The sequence below is a fragment of the Rhinolophus sinicus genome, linkage group LG10 (assembly GCF_036562045.2).
Source record: "Rhinolophus sinicus isolate RSC01 linkage group LG10, ASM3656204v1, whole genome shotgun sequence".
Classification (NCBI taxonomy): Eukaryota; Metazoa; Chordata; class Mammalia; order Chiroptera; family Rhinolophidae; genus Rhinolophus; species Rhinolophus sinicus.
The window spans coordinates 90107229-90123838 of NC_133759.1; the positions used below are offsets into that span (position 1 = coordinate 90107229).

At 47.4% G+C, this 16610-nt stretch overlaps 2 protein-coding genes across 3 annotated transcripts in view; one reads left to right on the forward strand and one right to left on the reverse strand.

Moving 5' to 3' along the window:
* The window catches only part of SLC36A1 (solute carrier family 36 member 1), a 217532-nt gene that overhangs the window by 49468 nt on the left and 151454 nt on the right, over positions 1–16610 (forward strand). The window lies entirely within an intron of this gene.
* FAT2 (FAT atypical cadherin 2) overlaps positions 288–16610 on the reverse strand; it is a 73516-nt gene continuing 57193 nt past the window's right edge. Inside the window, exons 20-24 of the mRNA XM_019734294.2 lie at positions 12081–12226; positions 8151–8592; positions 5847–6000; positions 3373–3830; positions 288–2314 (exon numbers count right to left, since the gene is read on the reverse strand). Coding sequence (XP_019589853.2) covers positions 1782–2314; positions 3373–3830; positions 5847–6000; positions 8151–8592; positions 12081–12226 — 1733 coding nt within the window. The 3' untranslated portion in view covers positions 288–1781. The remainder of the gene's footprint in view (positions 2315–3372; positions 3831–5846; positions 6001–8150; positions 8593–12080; positions 12227–16610) is intronic.

Sequence of the window (16610 nt, forward strand, 5' to 3'; positions counted from 1 at the left end):
GGTTAGCGGACTTACACACTAACCATGGACAGTTGTATCAGAATTGGAGGTGGTTTTTCCAAATAGTGTCCTGGACCCCACTCCCAGAGGTTCTGGTTTTGTACGTCTGAGGTAGGACTCAGGGATTTGTGTTGTAGTCGTTTTGCTAGATTCGGGAATCACGGTGCTTGATGACTTCTAGGTTCTCGTCCAGCCCCCCAATTCTGTGAACCTGAGCTTGGAAGGGCCTAGAGACCCTTGTGCTCTTCCCTTGACCCAACCACAAACAGGATAAGTGACACAGAAAATAACAGTAAAAAAAGATACTTTATTGTTAAAAAAAAAAAAAGACCATGAAACCATGCACCCCGTCATTTGTCATTCACACTCACAGGCGCACGCACGGCCGCTAAGCACGCACACGAATATGCTCTCACCCACACAGCTCCCTCTCGCTGTAAGCAGCAACCCTGTGGGTGGGAGTCTCTTGTTCTTCCTTTTGACGTTTGTCTCCAGAAACAACACATGAAAAGGCAATGGACCGGAGAGAGGGATTGGCAGGTGAGGGAGTGGCGAGGCCACCGGAATTCTCTGGTCCCTGCCACTCCTGGCTACATACGTTCTACACATGTGTACACACACACTATACACAGGCGCCCACATGTGTAGACACGTGCCCACATTGACCCTCCATGCATAGGGCGGAGTCACTGTAGGTAATACTTAGATTGGCAGGCATCTGAGGCGGAAGGGCAGGCAGGGGCTGGGTGTCCAGTCTGAACACTTTGCTATGTGGCGCCCTGCCGCCACCCTGCCCTGAATGGACATTCTGAGTTCCTTGCATCTAGGGAAGAAAAATCCCCTTGGCGCAACGCATCCCGACAGCAAGGTTGAAAAGTGCCTAAGAATTTTAAAAGTGAAGAATTATGTCTTTTCTGCCTTTGGCCCAAAGTGCTTGAGAAACTGGGGATGAAGAACCCAGAGTTCCATGAGGTCTGAATTCTTTACCAGAGAAGGTCCAGGGCTGCGTGAATCCTGGGCAGCCCCGGCTGGTAGAAAGTCCTGTGGCTTAAAGAGGCAGAGCACGCTGCTTGGTTGGAATCTGAATTCGAGGAGTAGGACCTCAAGAAGACTGAGGCCAAGTGATGCTCCTCGGGTACCCCTGTGGCCTTCATTCATCATCTTATCCCCAGTGCCCAGCACCGTGATTGACAGGGAGCAGATGCTGCAATGGATGTACGCATGAGGCAGGGTGCCTAAGTGACTTTTGGTAACTGCTCGCCGCTGCTCACCTCTCAGCCCCTAGGAGGACACCCTGTGGCGCTCCAGGGTCAGCCACCCTGGGACCTCCTCTCTATAGCGGGTGTCATGGCAGCCTGTGAGGCACGAACCTGCCTCTGCCTCCAGAATGGAGCTGTGGGCAGGTGTAACAATGCACCCTGACAGAGCTGACGCAGTAGTTCAGGCCCTGCCTCGCTAGGGACTGAGAGATGACAGATCAATAAGACACACTGCCTCTTGCCCTTATCAGGAGTCCGTTTTTCCTGATTTTCCAAGGTAACTGCTCTGTGCATCCCCTTTCTGCTGGGGGCCCTAGTGCTGTTTCTGGAGCTCTACCCTCAGCTTCCCTCTATCCTCAGGGACTAGCTAGGGGTCTGGAAGAGCACATTTCAAGGTATGGCAGCCTGGCCTGGGTATGGGGGCTTCCCTCCCACTTTCCCAGCCACGCTCCACTCACTGCCTATAAGACAGGAGGAAGGGGCCACGTCACTGGCCTCCCACCTGCCTCCCTCTGAGGACAGCTAGAACATGACCTCCTCACAGCTCCCATAATCACTCTCCACCATGTCAGAGCCCTCATAGTTGGGGGGGACCTGGGGCTGGCCCTGGCCTGTGGGAAGCCCACCCCCCACCTCGCAGTCGGCATAAGAGGGTCCGGCCCTGCTGAGGCGCATACTCACCCCCTTATAGTCCCCCTCTGCCAGGCAGGGCCCTCCCCCTCCCTGCCGGATCTGTGAGTGGTAGTAGCTGATGGCTGTGTACTCATTGAGACAGGGGGCCAGCAGGCGCTCCCGGGGACTGGGAGGCCGTGGGGGCATCAGATCTTCCAGGTTCTGGTTGCTATAACGGGGCGGGAGAGGTGCCCGCTTGTTTTCCAGCACCAGTGGGAAGGGGAAACCCCTGTAGAGGCCAGTGGGTTCCGGCATCACGGCTGGGGTCTGGTGGTGGTGAGGTGAGGGCGGCAGAGGGCCCTGGGTCACTTCCGAGTGGGGGTGTTCCCAGCGTTCATTCCTGGAGTAAGTAGGGGGCCAGACCGTGACTCTACCTGGGTACGCTGAAAGAGAACAAAGATAGGGTGAGCGTTGAGTTTCCCTGATGAAGGTTCCAGCTGGCCTGATAGCTACTATCTATGACTTAGCATGTGGTGGAGACAGCCCAAGAAGAGGGTGGATATGTGGCCCATCTGTGCGTGGTGTCTCTGGCAGCTTAGGTTGGTATCTAGAATCCAGTGGGGCCAAGTTTAAGGCCAGAGGTTTAACCCAAAGCCCGCCCATCTTGCCAATATGTGCCATGATCGAAGGGCCCGTGAACAAGGGAGATTATGGATGGCACCGTGCAGCCCACCCCGAGGGTCGGAGACAGCATCTCCATCCCAAGTCTTACTGGTGGTTTTCGTCTTGTTAATTGAAGGAAACAGACACACATTTCAGAGTAGGTGTGATGGCATATATGACAGAGGGTGACTAAACGAAATGTGTCTTAGAAGATTGGAGACCGGTCATCCGTGGTCCCAGCTGTGTCCCTGCTACTGAATAGTCAGTTGGGTGAGTTAGAAAAGGTCACTGCATCATGATGGGCTCTAGCTACCCTACTGGCAAAAAGGGAATGAAAATACCTGTTTTAACTGTTGGTGAATAAGACAGAAAATATAAAGTCCTTACATATTCACCTCCATTTGAGCCAAAGACGAGAGGGGGGTGAAGGTCCCTCTTCTCAGCCAGCAGGTCTGACCCAAGGTTGCTGCACCTCCAGACTGGGCGACCAGGAGCTTGGATACTGCTTTTCTTTCCCCTTTCCCCTCCCAGAAGCGCACTCGTGTGCTCTTCACTGCAGGGATCCTACCCACCCCGTCCAGGCTCCCGAGGTCCGTGTGGACATGCAAACTATGGGTGCCTTGGAATGTGGGCAGTGGATGGTGATGCAGCAGAGTCTGGGTCCCGGCGTCCGTTCTAGTCCGAGCACACTGAGACTTTGACCACATCCCTTCACACCCCACACCAAGGCACTAGACTAAGGGTGGCCCCAATCCCTTACACCTCAGGTAATGCAGTCTTTGGGTTCCCCACCCCCTCCCACCAGACCCCCAGGCTAGGGGTCTCTGCATATACTGACCCATGTCCTCGCCTGACCAGGTCCTCTTAATGACGGGCTCATTGTCAGCGCGGGCAGGGGCTGCGGCCGGTGGCAGTCTGGGAGGCACGCTGCAGACCACGGGCTGCTGCTTAGAGCTGGGCCCAAAAGTGACCAGCTCGTTCGGAACTGACGTCTTGCTGGGCTCCAGTTGGTTCAGATTGTTGCAGGAGCTGGTGCTCAGGGGGTTGAGCTCAATGGCGGGCATAGCTTGGGTGTCAACACCCACACTCCTGGCCAAGAGGTCTGGGTCTTCCATGGCCACGGGCTTGTGAGACTTGCAAAGGCGGCAGTAGAAGAAAAGCCCCACCGTACTCATAATGGTGAACAGCAGGGCCACTATGATTATCAGAATCTCCAGCTGGCCCCAGTCCCCCCTTTCGATCTCAGGGGTGACGAGGCAGTGTCCTTCTGAGCAGCCCCTTGCTTCCATTTCACACCTGCAGAGACAGAGAAGTAGGCAGAGGGCTGAGTCACCATATTGCCCTTTCCACGTCCCCTCTTACAAGGGTCTATCGGATGGAGACCCCTCCACTCAAGCCTGCCCCCTCCAATTTTCACCATCATCATCATCATCATCATCATCATCATCATCAAACACATCAACATCTCAACTTCAGACCTTTGCGTCCTCTACTACCATGTTTCCCTGAAAATAAGACCTAGCTGGACAATCAGCTCTAATGTGTCTTTTGGAGCAAAAATTAATATAAGACCCGGTATTATATTATATTATATTATATTATATTATATTATATTATATTATATTATATTACATTACATTACATTGTTATGTTATGTTATATCATATCATATCATATCATATCATATATCATATATCATATATCATATATATCATATATCATATCATATTAAAGACCCGGTCTTATAGTATAGTAAAATAAAACCGAGTCTTATATTAATTTTTGCTCCAAAAGATGCATTAGAGCTGATGGTCTGGCTAGGCCTTATTTTCAGGGAAACACGGTAGTAAGGTATGGGACTCGGCCACACCCTCATTCATGACCATTGGGATCTCGGCTCTGAACACGTCCATTGTTTTCATCCATGAGATCTAGGCATTGGATATACTCTCCACCAATGAGATGAGCTTTCCAACCACACATATACAGCGATAGAGGCAGCCGACATGCCCAGCTGTCCTGTAGCAATCATGTCTGTGTTCCAGACACAAGGCAGCAGTCACCCAGCACTGGTGACTGAACCTCACCAGCAGGTGACGGGAACCCCGCGTGGCCCTGCACAGACTTTACACTGGGCAGCTTTCTCAGAGAGCTCCCCGGGAACCGTATGACCTCTCGGGGCACCTTCAGCTCAGTGTTCCATGGTGTCAGGCTCTTAGGAGACTTCTGCAGCCAGCTGTATCTACTTTTGAAAAGATGTTGGGAAAGGCTCCCTCCATCCCCCTGGAGTCCAAAACATTTCCCAGTGCCTGAAATTTCACCAACAGTTTGTCCTTTGGGGTTTAATGCTGTCCTCCCCAAATGCCTCTTTGAAAAGCAAACACCACTTTCAGCTGGGAAGTATCCTCCCAACACATCTACAATGCAGAGCATTGCAAAGCTGTGAGTGAAGTGGGGCCGGAAATGCCAGTCCCCGAGAGAAAGGACTTGGGTCATAAACACACAGGGGAATTTGGGGTAATGTTTTTCCTTCTCTGGGCCTCAGTTTCCCCATCTGTAAAATGAGTGGGCGGACTACTGGCTCTCTTATGTACACGCTGACAGCAAGGGGCTCCCTTGGGAGTTTGTAAAAAAATAGAATCCCAGGCCTCATTCCTTGGAGATTCCAATTTAGTTGGTCCAGGGATTTATATTTTTCACCAGTCTCCCTCATGATTTTTTAAAGGCTTGCAAGTTGGGGAGCCATAAAACCAGGTAATTGTGAAAGCCTCTCGACCTCTAGGATTCAAGACATGATTCTCCTTCCCTTTGTAACGCCCCCCCCACCCCACCCCACCGCCCCAGGCAAGCATAATATGAGGCACAGGTAGCTTGCGGTGGGGTTGGAGACCCACAGCAGTGCCTGTACCAAGGGGTCATTGTCCCCAGGTCCCTTTCTGGGAAGTCATGGTCCAGAGCATGTTGACTAAGAACTGGAGCTATTTTTAGACTTCAGCAAAGATGAGCACTGCCCGAGGGCTGGTGAGAAGTACAGATCCCTGGGCCCCCGCCTGGAAAGCCTGATTCAGTAGGTTCAGAACAGGGCTTGGGAAACCTGTCTAATTAACAAGCACCTCCATCTCCCAGTGTTCTGAGGCAAGTGGGCAGAGGCAGAAGCCTTGCCACATGGAAAAGGCTGAGAAGCCAGGTCCCGGAGCACTCAGCCCCTTGCCTCCCACTGGCCTCTCTAGAGGTCAGAGTGCAGAGGTCATTCCCTAATGGTGTCACACCCAGGGTGAGGAGCCAAAGGCAGGGGCACTCTCCTGTGCTTACCTGTCTCCTGTGTAAGGGTGAGGGCAGCTACAGGAGGCTCCCTCAGGGGAGGAGATGCAAGTTCCACCTTCCAGGCAGGGTGCCAAAGTGCAGTTCTCTTTTCTTTGTTCACAGTGCTTCCCAGAGAACTGTGGGGGACACGTGCAGACAGAGCCTGGGAGGAGGAGAAGGGAGGTGAGAGGGTGCACTGGCCTAGCAGTGAGGCAGCGCGGGCTGAGCGGCCCTCCAGGACGGAGGGGAGGGCTCAGCATGTTTGCAGATACATTGTTCACATTTACTGAGTGCCAAACACCACGCTGGGCTCTGGTGCCCTGCTGGGTAAGAAGATTTGATCCCTGCCCGCAGACACTGTCCTGCCCAGTAGAGAACAGCATTTAAGGAATAACGGGTAATGTCCTAGACAACACGTATTCAGTGCTAGTGTCCTAAGAACCTTCCTGGATGAGCTCATTGGATCTCCATGATCACTCTGAGGTTGGTTACTGTTATCATCCTCATCAGGGGACAGATACAAGTTGATGGCAGGTGAAGAAATAAGGCACAGAGCAGTATGACTTTTCCAAATGGTGACACAGTTAGTAAACGGCAAAATTGGGATTCAAACCTAGATGGTTATATATAATGTCAATATATTAGTAATTATCACAAACATTCGTTTTATTGAAGGGGAGTGTTTTCCTGGAGGGGGTTTTCCGGAGGAGGTGATATTTCAGTTGAGACCCGAAGGATGAATAAAAATTAGCCAGGCAAAAAGATAGAAGGGCAAAGGGGAAGGCATTTCAGGCAGAGGAGAACGTGTGCAAAAGCTTGGAGGAGAGTGTGACAAGTGTCAGGAACTAAAACAGCACGAGGGGTGGTGAGCCTGCTGCAAAAGGGGGAGGGGGAGCTGCAGGCCCCGATATGGGAGCGACCAGGGCATTGGCTATTTGAGCCACATGCAGGAATTAGGAATTGGGACTCTACACGAACAGCAGGGGGAAGCCACTGCAAGGTTCCAAGCTGGAAAGTGATGTGCTCGGATCCGTGCTGTATAAAGATCACTCTGGCTCTCCTCCCCCAAGATGCAGGTGGAGGGAGAGAAGTAGGAGAAGGGAGGAGGCTGGTGTAATAGGAAAGGTGACAAACGACAGGAGCTTGTGTCAGAGTGATGGCAGTGGGGACAGAGAGAAGTGATGGACTCCTTGGACATTTCGGAGGTAGAAATGACAGTACTATATACTAGCCACACAAAAATGAGAAAACAGGATGCTAACTGTTGACAGGGATGCAGAAATCGCATGCACTGTTAGTGGGTGTTAGCGTGCTGTGGGCATGCTGGAGAGTCATTTGACCCTATTTAGTCAAAATAATGATTTGCATACTCTGAGTATGTGAATTCCATCCGTGTGTGTGTGTGTGTGTGTGTGTGTGTGTGTGTGTGAAGGAGGTGTTCATACAGGTTCACAAGAAGCTGTGTATGAGGCTGCTCACTGCAGCATTGCTATTGGACGTGGGATTTGGAAGCCACTAGAGTGTCCATTGCTGGGGGAGTGGAGAGGGCCAATGTGGGTGCATGCCCATCTTGGAGTGTGGAGCTGCAATGAAAGGAATGGATGAATAAGAATAACGTGTGATGGCGTGGGCGCAGAAGTGTAAAAGATGATGCATCACTTACGTAAATTAGAAGTTCAAGCGTGTGAAAAACAGTAAGAGGCATTTTGCCGGAACTCATTTAACAACGCTAAGTGTTTACTTATGGGTTTGGGGAAGAGGGATGGCAGTGGAACATAGATTAAAAAGGAATAAGAAAGAGAAATTTTGCACGGACCAATGATGACACGAAGATGTGTGATGAACACAACTTTCTACACCAGAGGTCCCCATTCATGCCCTTTCCCCATCCAAAAAAAAGTAGAAAGAAAGTTCTTATTGAGGAAGCATGAAGACTCCTGGCTACCCCTTGTGTAGACCTAGCAGATCCCAACCTGCTACTCACCAGGCAGTAAGGAAAAGAGAGGGGCATGTGGAATCAGGAGGCAGATTCTTTCACCGAGATCTGGACCCCCGAGCATGCCTCTCTCACTTAACCTCTGGGTGACCTTGAGCAAGCTCCTTTACCTCCCTGCGTTTCCCTTACATAGCCCAGCAGTTTCCTGAGCTGTAAAACAGAGCTATTAATGGCTGTCTTCCCTCCTTCCCTCCCTCATGGGGCTGTGGTGAAAGAATATACTTTGTAGACTCTGTAGTGACATATGATCGCTAGTCCAACATGTCAGGGTCCTCCGAAGAGCTTCCTGGAATAAAGCGTCACCCCCCAGCCCTTACCTTTCCCGTGGGCCTCTGAGCACGTCCCACCATTGAGACACGGCTTCCGGCTGCAGTCGTCACTGGGGAAGCAGCACTGGGTGAGGGCCTGCCTCTCCAGCAAGCCTGCTGCCTTCCTGCCATGGGCCAGCAGCTCCAGTGCCTGTCCGTTGAGCATGACTGCATCCAAGCAGCCTTCGAAGCCCTGAGAGACATTTGGGGGAGAATGCGAGAGGACAAGGCCGCCCAGAAAGAGGTCTCGCTCAGGCCTCAGGCCCTGGCAGTTCTCTGGGAGCACAAGGGAGTCGTTGCCTGTGCCATCCACCATCAGGCGAATGGAAGCGTCCGTCTCCTTCACCAGGATGGAGTGCCACTCTTGGTCATTCACGTGGCGCCACGAGGCAAGAGTTCCATAGAAACCACCAGGGCAATGGTATTCCAGGTGGAGCGCTCCATTGACCAGCTGCAAAGAAAACCCAGATGGCCATCAGCAAAGCCAAGAAGTCCTTATAAAAAGCCCTGCTAAGAGACTGCCCGTGCGAAGAAGGTTGGTGATATTTTCATGGTGCGAGGGCTAGTGTTAGGTGATTTTCAGGGCTGTTTTAGACATTGTGTTTGTCAAGTATAAAAGCTTCCCGTCTATGGTCTCATTTGGCCCTCCCCGTGGTCCTTGGGGTGTTCTGGGCAGGGATGACATCGCCATTTCACAGATGAGGAAACTGAGGCCCAGAGATGCCTTGCTGTCTTTAAGATTCTTCTTCACACGTCTCTCAAGTGTCCTACATTCCTGAACATCGGCCTTCAAGGATACCAAAAACCTCCCTCTTACTCCCACTCCCTATTCAGCAGCTCAGCCGATAAGGGCAGAAGTAGATATGAAAAGCCAGCTGTCTTCTAAAGCCACACAGAAGAGAGATTTACAAAAATGTAAAACTATGCCTCTCTTTTCTTATTTTGGAAAATGTCATTATTTTTCCAAAAAATAGGGTATTTATGTTAACATGTAATGGGTTTCTTAGTATTTTTGAATAACTTCACAAATAAAGATTTTAACATTTGCCAGTTTTAATTTCTAATACTGCAAATGTCAATAGCTATAACCCACACACACAAAGCTTCCTTAGGTTCTTCAATCATTTTTAAGAGTCACAAAGTCCTGAAATCAAAAATTTGAGAATCACTGGGTTAAAACGTTTTAGTTCACCTCCCCCCAAGAAGTAGGATGACTTGTGGTCAAATATATTTTTGGTCACTCTGGGTTAGGTAGAGCTTTCTCTGGCTGAAATCTGAAGATCCAACCCAGTGTGTATTGGGAGTTAGCCACCTTCCTGGTTTTTGCCCTGGTTCAATACCACCTATATCATTATTGACTTTAAAAGGAAACTTACTATTGTACAGTAAATAGAAAAACAATATATCTTCCCATTAAGAAAAGAGAATGACAAAAATAAGTACAACTCAAGACATTGTCCTTGAATCACTCCTTTGACTTAACCCAGGACCACAAATCCAATGATCCCACCATCTTTTCACTGTCTCCCACCTACTCAGCAACTCCTCTCCTTATCCAGCTCAAATTCCACAGCCAAATTCCTACCCCCCTCTTATTTGGTAGGACTCACTTGGCAAACCCACAAATCCGGTAAAACCTAGCTCTCCTCCTACCCTCTGTGAAGATGACGGAGCTGAACCTGGCTGGAGAGAAACACGCAGCCTTGCATGCTGGTCTCCCTTTAATTTCATGAGCATGAGTCTGAAATGAGCCCTTCATGCTGTCCAGCAATTGTACTACCTTCCTCAGTCCGTTCACTCTCCCAGATAGCTATTTCCAGCACTTCTCTCTCCTCAGACCCATAATGCCTTGCTTCACATTCTCACGCTCAGCAGTGGAGGCACTCGCCCACTCACATCTGTCCACGCGGGTGAAAGCCCGTCTCTCCAACCTTATGTACCAGATCCCACGCCTTTTCCTTCCTCAAGGACAGGTTCCCATTGCCTCTCCATCCTCTTTCCTACCTCTTTGTTCATTCTCTTCTGGATCATCCCAATAATTGTCATACAAACATTCTTGCTCTAATCTTTTTTTAAGTTGACTTGATCCCACGTTTCTTGCCAAATATCACTTTTTTCCTTTGCTCCTCTTTGCAGCAAAATTCCACCCCCACACACCACAGCACTGAAACCACTGGTGTCAGGGGATTCAGTGACCTCTGTGTTGCCAAATCCAATGGTGAATGTCACTTCCCATCTCACTTGACCTCTCAGCAGCTGATCACCCCCTCCTTCCTTCTTGATACATGTCCTGCGTTTGGCGTCCCAGATAAAATCTTCTCTTGGTTTTCCTCCAGCATCATTGGTGGCTCCTTTGTTGGCTCCTCCTCTTCCCCGACATCTAAATGTCAGAGTGTCTCAAAGATGAATGCTTCATCTACTCTTTTTAATTTACACTCCTCGGTGACCTTCAGCTCTAGCCCAGACCTTTCTCACAAACACCAGCCTTGTTTACCCAGCCCCACTTGGAGGTCTAATAGGTATTTCAAACTTACATGTGCAAAACTGAACTCCTCCCTCCCAGACCTGTTTACCCTTATCCTTCCCCAGGTCTGTTGGTGGCAACTCCATCCATTCTAGTTGCTCTTACTCTTTGCTTTCTCTCCCAGCCCTCATTCAATTCATCAGGAAACCCTGTTGGCTTTCCCTCCAAAATCTACCCAAGATCTGACCTCTTCTTCCTCGTTCCACTGTCATTACCTTGATCTAAACCACCGATATCTCTCATTTGAATTATTTCCTTTTGGCTGGGTCTCTCTCCTTCCATGCTTGTTCCTCTAAGATCTGTTCTTAACACCGTGGCCAGGAGGACCCTTTTGGCATACGTTAATTCTCTGCTCAAAAACCTTCTAATACCCTCCATTTTGCTCAGAATAAACCCCAACATCCTTAAATGGCCTATGAGACCTTTATAGATAGGCTTCCAACCCATTACATCTCTGACCTCAACTCCAACTACTACTGTCCCCCTTGCTCACCTCACTCAAGCCATATAGACCCCTGGGTTGTTCCTTAAACATGCCAAGCAATCTCCTGCCAATTACTACTAGAATGCTATTCCCCCAGATGGCTACATAGCTAACTTCCTTGTCCCTTCAAATTATTGTTCAATTATGATTTCAATGAATCCTTCCCTGACTGCCTTATTTAAAATTGCAAATCCCGACACTCCTGATTTCCCTTAACCTTTTGTATGTTCTTTTAACCCAAAGCACTGATCATATTTGGACAAACAATAATTTTCTGATTTATTATGTTTATCATTAGTCTCTCAGTGGGATTTTCATCTTATTCCTTTATGAGACTCAAGCACCTAGAACAGTACCTGTCACATAGTAGATGTTCAATAAATATTGATTAAATGAATTAACAAGCTGCCAAAGTCTGTTTCTCTTTGTCAAAGTGGGAGATTGGCATGTGTGCTAGAGGTGTAAAAATCAGGAAGGTGAACTGAGACTTTCTAGATGACATAATCAGAAGTACTGGGAGACCATTCGAAAGGAAACTCATTTTCTTCCATGTAATTCCATGGAGCTTACTGCTGGGCTTGTCATCTTGAGCACCCCAGTGGTAGCCAGCTTCCCCCCTCTTGTGAATCGCTGTTCTATTACTCAGCAAAGTGGTACAAAGCCCCGGGACTGGGTGATCTCCCCCAGCTCTCTTTCTATCTTCAGAGACTCTCTCTTATTATTGTGCTTGTACATGTGTGTTTAGGTGGGGTGGCTGTGGCCATCAGGACTGGAGAGTCTTGTGTCCTGACCCAACGGTCACACCCAGCATCTCTGAAAACCATGCCCAGATTTCTTCGTACAGACTGGCCTTCTGGGTCATGCGCATGCCGCCCCCACCTCCTCAGCCTGGTACACTCACGTTCACTCTCTCGGGCTGGCAGTGCCTTACCTTCAGGGTGATACACACTGTCCCATTGCTGAACAGGAGAATGGCCTGTGACTGGAGTGTTTTCAGACGGAAACGGACGTGCCAGTTCTGAGCCTCTGGGAGACTGTACCGCCCGAAGCTCTGACCGCTGAACCTTGCGGCGCTACCTGTGGAAACAACCAGAGGTGTTGCCTCCATGTGAAGTGGTCCCCACAGAGCCCTCAAACTGACTTTGTCCCATTCAACCCTTAGGGGGCAAGCAGAGTCATTGCTCATTTTATAGATGAAGAAACGAGGCTGGGGGGTTACTTGTCCAGGGTCACACAGCTGGCTGGGCCGTCACCTTGCACACCTTCCTTTCGCCCCAGGGACCCCTGCCCTGGGTCCCAGCCAGGGTCAGAAACGATGAGTTCAAACCATTAAGAAAACAGGAAATCAAGCCAAAAATGTAACCAATCAAATGTGTGGCAATCAAAATTCCTGTCCTACATAGTTTCCATTGTTATTTCTGACATCACTTGGAGGATAAAGAGGTAGAATGGGAGAGGGTTTTGCATGTATGTGTGATTTCAGGAACATCACAGGGGTGGTTTTTTTGCCCCGAGAATCTCCTTCATCATTAGTTATGTCATCATTAGGGTAAGCACTTGTCAGATGAAATACTGCTGAGAAGCCACGAGATAAAGGAAGGGGTAGTGTCAGATCATGTGGCCAAAACGTCTGTAAAGCCCTCATACTCCCACCCCTGCAAAGCTGCTAATGTGACCTTGCATAAGGGGGCTGACACAGCACCTAAACTTGAGTTTCTCACACTTTCATAGCCCTTGAAATAGCATTCTATGGAAGCCCTTTTTGGGAAATGCTATGTTATGTGAAGCGCTACCCTCTCCAGATGTTTAAAAATCCACCCTCTATTCTGTGCTCATGGATTGGAAGAATCAACATAGTTAAAATGGCCATATTACCCAAAGCAATATACAGATTTAATGCGATTCCCATCAAAATCCCAGTGGCATTTTTTAAAGAAATAGAACAAAAAATCAGAGTTGTTTGGAACCATAAAAGACCCCGAATAGCCAAAGCAATCTTAAGAAAAAAGAACAATACTGGAGGTATCACACTCCCTGACTTTAGCTTGTACTACAGGGCTACAATAATCAAAACAGCATGGTATTGGCTGAAAAACAGACACATAGACCAATGGAATAGAATTGAGAACCCAGAAATAAAACCACATAAATATGGACAGATAATTTTTGACAAAGAAGCAAAAAACATACAATGGAGAAAAGACAGCCTCTTCAATAAATGGTGCTGGCAGAATTGGATAGCCACGTGCAAAAGAATGAAACTGGACTGCTATCTGTCACCATGTACCAAAATTAATTCAAAATGGATCAAAGATGTAAGCATAAGACCTGAAACAATAAACTGCAGAGAAGAAACATAGGTTCTAAACTCATAGACCTTGGGTTCAAAGAGCATTTTATGAATTTGACTCCAAAGGCAAGGGAAGTAAAAGCTGAAATAAATAAACGGGAATATATCAAACTTAAAAGCTTCTGCACAGCAAAAGAAACCATCGACAAAATAAAGAGGCAACCAACTGAATGGGAGAAGATTTTTGCAAACAGTGCCTCCGATAAGGGGCTAATATCCAAAATATACAAGGGACTCATGCAACTCAACAACAAAACAAACAAACAACCCAGTTGAAAAATGGGCAGAGGACCTGAAGAGACATTTCTCCAAAGAGGACATACAAATGGCAAATAGGCATATGAAAAAATGCTCACCATCACTAATCATCAGAGAAATGCAAATAAAAACCACAATGAGATATTACCTCACTGCAGTTAGAATGGCTATGATCAACAAGACAAATAGTAACAAGTTTCGGAGAGGCTGTGGAGAAAAAGGAACCCTCATCCACTGTTGGTGGTAATGCAGATTGGTGCAGCTGCTATGGAAGGCAGTGTGGAGGTTCCTCAAAAAATTACGAATAGAATTACCATATGACCCAGCAATCCCTCTCCTGGGTATCTACCCAAAAAACCTGGAAACATTTATACATAAAGACAAGTGTGCTCCAATGTTCATTGCAGCTTTGTTTACGGTGGCCAAGACAAGGAAACAACCAAAATGTCCTTCAATAGATGAATGGATAAAGAAGTTGTAGTATATATACACAATAGAATACTATTTGGCGGTAAGAAAAGATGATATAGGAACACTTGTGACAACATGGATGGATCTTGAAAATATAATGCTAAGTGAAATAAGTCAGACAGAAAAAGCAGAGAACCATATGATTTCACTGATATGTGGTATATAAACCAAAAACAACAAAAGAACAAGACAAACAAATGAGAAACAAAAACTCATAGACACAGACAATAGTTTAGTGGTTACCAGAGGGTAAGGGGGGTGGGGGGGTGGGAGATGAGGGTAAGGGGGATCGAATATATGGTGATGGAAGGAGAACTGACTCTGGGTGGTGAACACACAATGGGATTTATAGATGACGTAATACAGAGTTGTACACCTGAAATCTATGTAATTTTACTAACAATTGTCACCCCAATAAACTTTAATTAAAAAAAAAAATCCACCCTCCCCAGGAGTGAGTTCAGCTATTAAATCCCTGTGAATAAGCTTATAGTTGTCAGGGGAAAGGATTAGTGGTACAGGCCCCAGAGACCTAGGGAAGAAGAATTGTTGAAGAGAGGGAACAAGGCCAAAAGGAGCGAGAAAGCCTGAGGCACGTAGGATTATAAAATCCTAAGAGGCTTGTCATACCATAGGTCTGATTCTCTCAGACACTGGCAATTCTATTGTAGTAGCTCATTATTGGATGGGATATTGAAGGTAATCTAGAACAGGAATTCCCTGGAGAGTCTTTTCAAATCCCGAATGCCAGGCTCTACCCTCAGAAAGTATGGCTCAGTAGTTCTGGTGGCACAGGGGAACCTGTATTTTAAAACTCTCCCCACGATGGGTGCCGCGACTGGAAGAGAACTCAAAGGAGGTTTCTGAGATGCTGGTTGTGTTCGGATCCTTAATCTAGGTGGTTACACCAGTGTATTTGGTCTGAGAAAACTTGTTGAGCTGTACACTTATGCTACCTGGATCTATCTTTCTGTGTGTCATATTTCACTAAAAAATTTTTTTTTCATCAGAACTTCTGTCCAAGTGTTTCTGGCGATCTCTGAGCCAGACCATCTCGTATTTCTGGTGCAGACCACCTGCATCAGAATTGCTTGAGGTGCTGGTTAAAGATGCCAGTTCCAGGTCTCACCCAAGACCTTCTAAACAAAAAATTGGAGGTGACACCCAGGAGCAGGTCTCTTTAAAAACATATTCCCTGGGTGATTTCAAATAATCTTGAGTTTTAGAAACTCTGTTGTCCGATGCCAGGTGGTCAAGAGAGAACCTTCAGCCATCACAGCAGCTGACGCCGGGGTAAGACACACAAGAAGGGAAACCCCTACCCCGACCCCCACAAGAGTAGCTCACCAAGAGTAGTAAATCCAGTATTTCCCTGCTCCCCAGAAAGTCCACAAATCTTCCAAGAAAATGTCCCTAATGCAAAGCCAGTGGCCCGTAAAGGGTAGGCCATGCCAGGCAGGGGACGATGGCGAGCTGGAGGCGGGGTTATTCTCTTTGTGCCAACGCTCATGAGCTGGTCCAGTGCATGGGTCTTAATGCCAGGGGCGCTGGGGTGAATCCTGTCAGAAAACTGAGTTCCTGAAGAGCTCAGGCTTTAGAGTGGTATTGGGATAAGCAGCCCTTCACTGGCAAATCAATACATTCTAATCCCATACCTCAGTTTCAGCTGTAGGTGGAGCTGTGACCCTGCTTTGTAAGGTTGTGGTGACAAGGAGTTGAGGTAACCTATGCACAGAGCCTGGCACATAGCAGGGTCCTTATAGCAGCAGCAACTGCTACCATGTAAATGACAGCCATTGTTGATGGGGTGCTTATGATGGGTCAGCCAGTGGTTAAGTGCTTTTATATCCATTTAGTAATTTACTCCCCAAACCAAGTCCGGGTGGCAAATGATAATATTTTCATTATTTTATGGATGAGAAACTAAAGCCCAGAGGATTTTAATAACCCACCCAAAGTTACACAGCTAGTACCGTGTTTCCCTGAAAATAAGACCTAGCCGGACAATCAGCTCTAATGCGTCTTTTGGAGCAAAAATTAATATAAGACCCTGTCTATTATATTATATTATATTATATTATATTATATTATATTATATTATATTATATTATATTATATTATATTATATTATATTATATTATATTATATTATATTATATTATATTATATTATATTATATATTATAGACCCGGTCTTATATTATAGTAAAATAAGACTGGGTCTTATATTAAGTTTTGCTCCAAACGACGCATTAGAGCTGATTGTCCAGCTAGGTCCTATTTTCAGGGAAACACGGTAAGTGATAGAGCTGGGGTTTAAACCTGAGCTGTCTAGTCTAAATCTTGAAGTTATAACCAACCACCAGGCTATAATAATAATAATA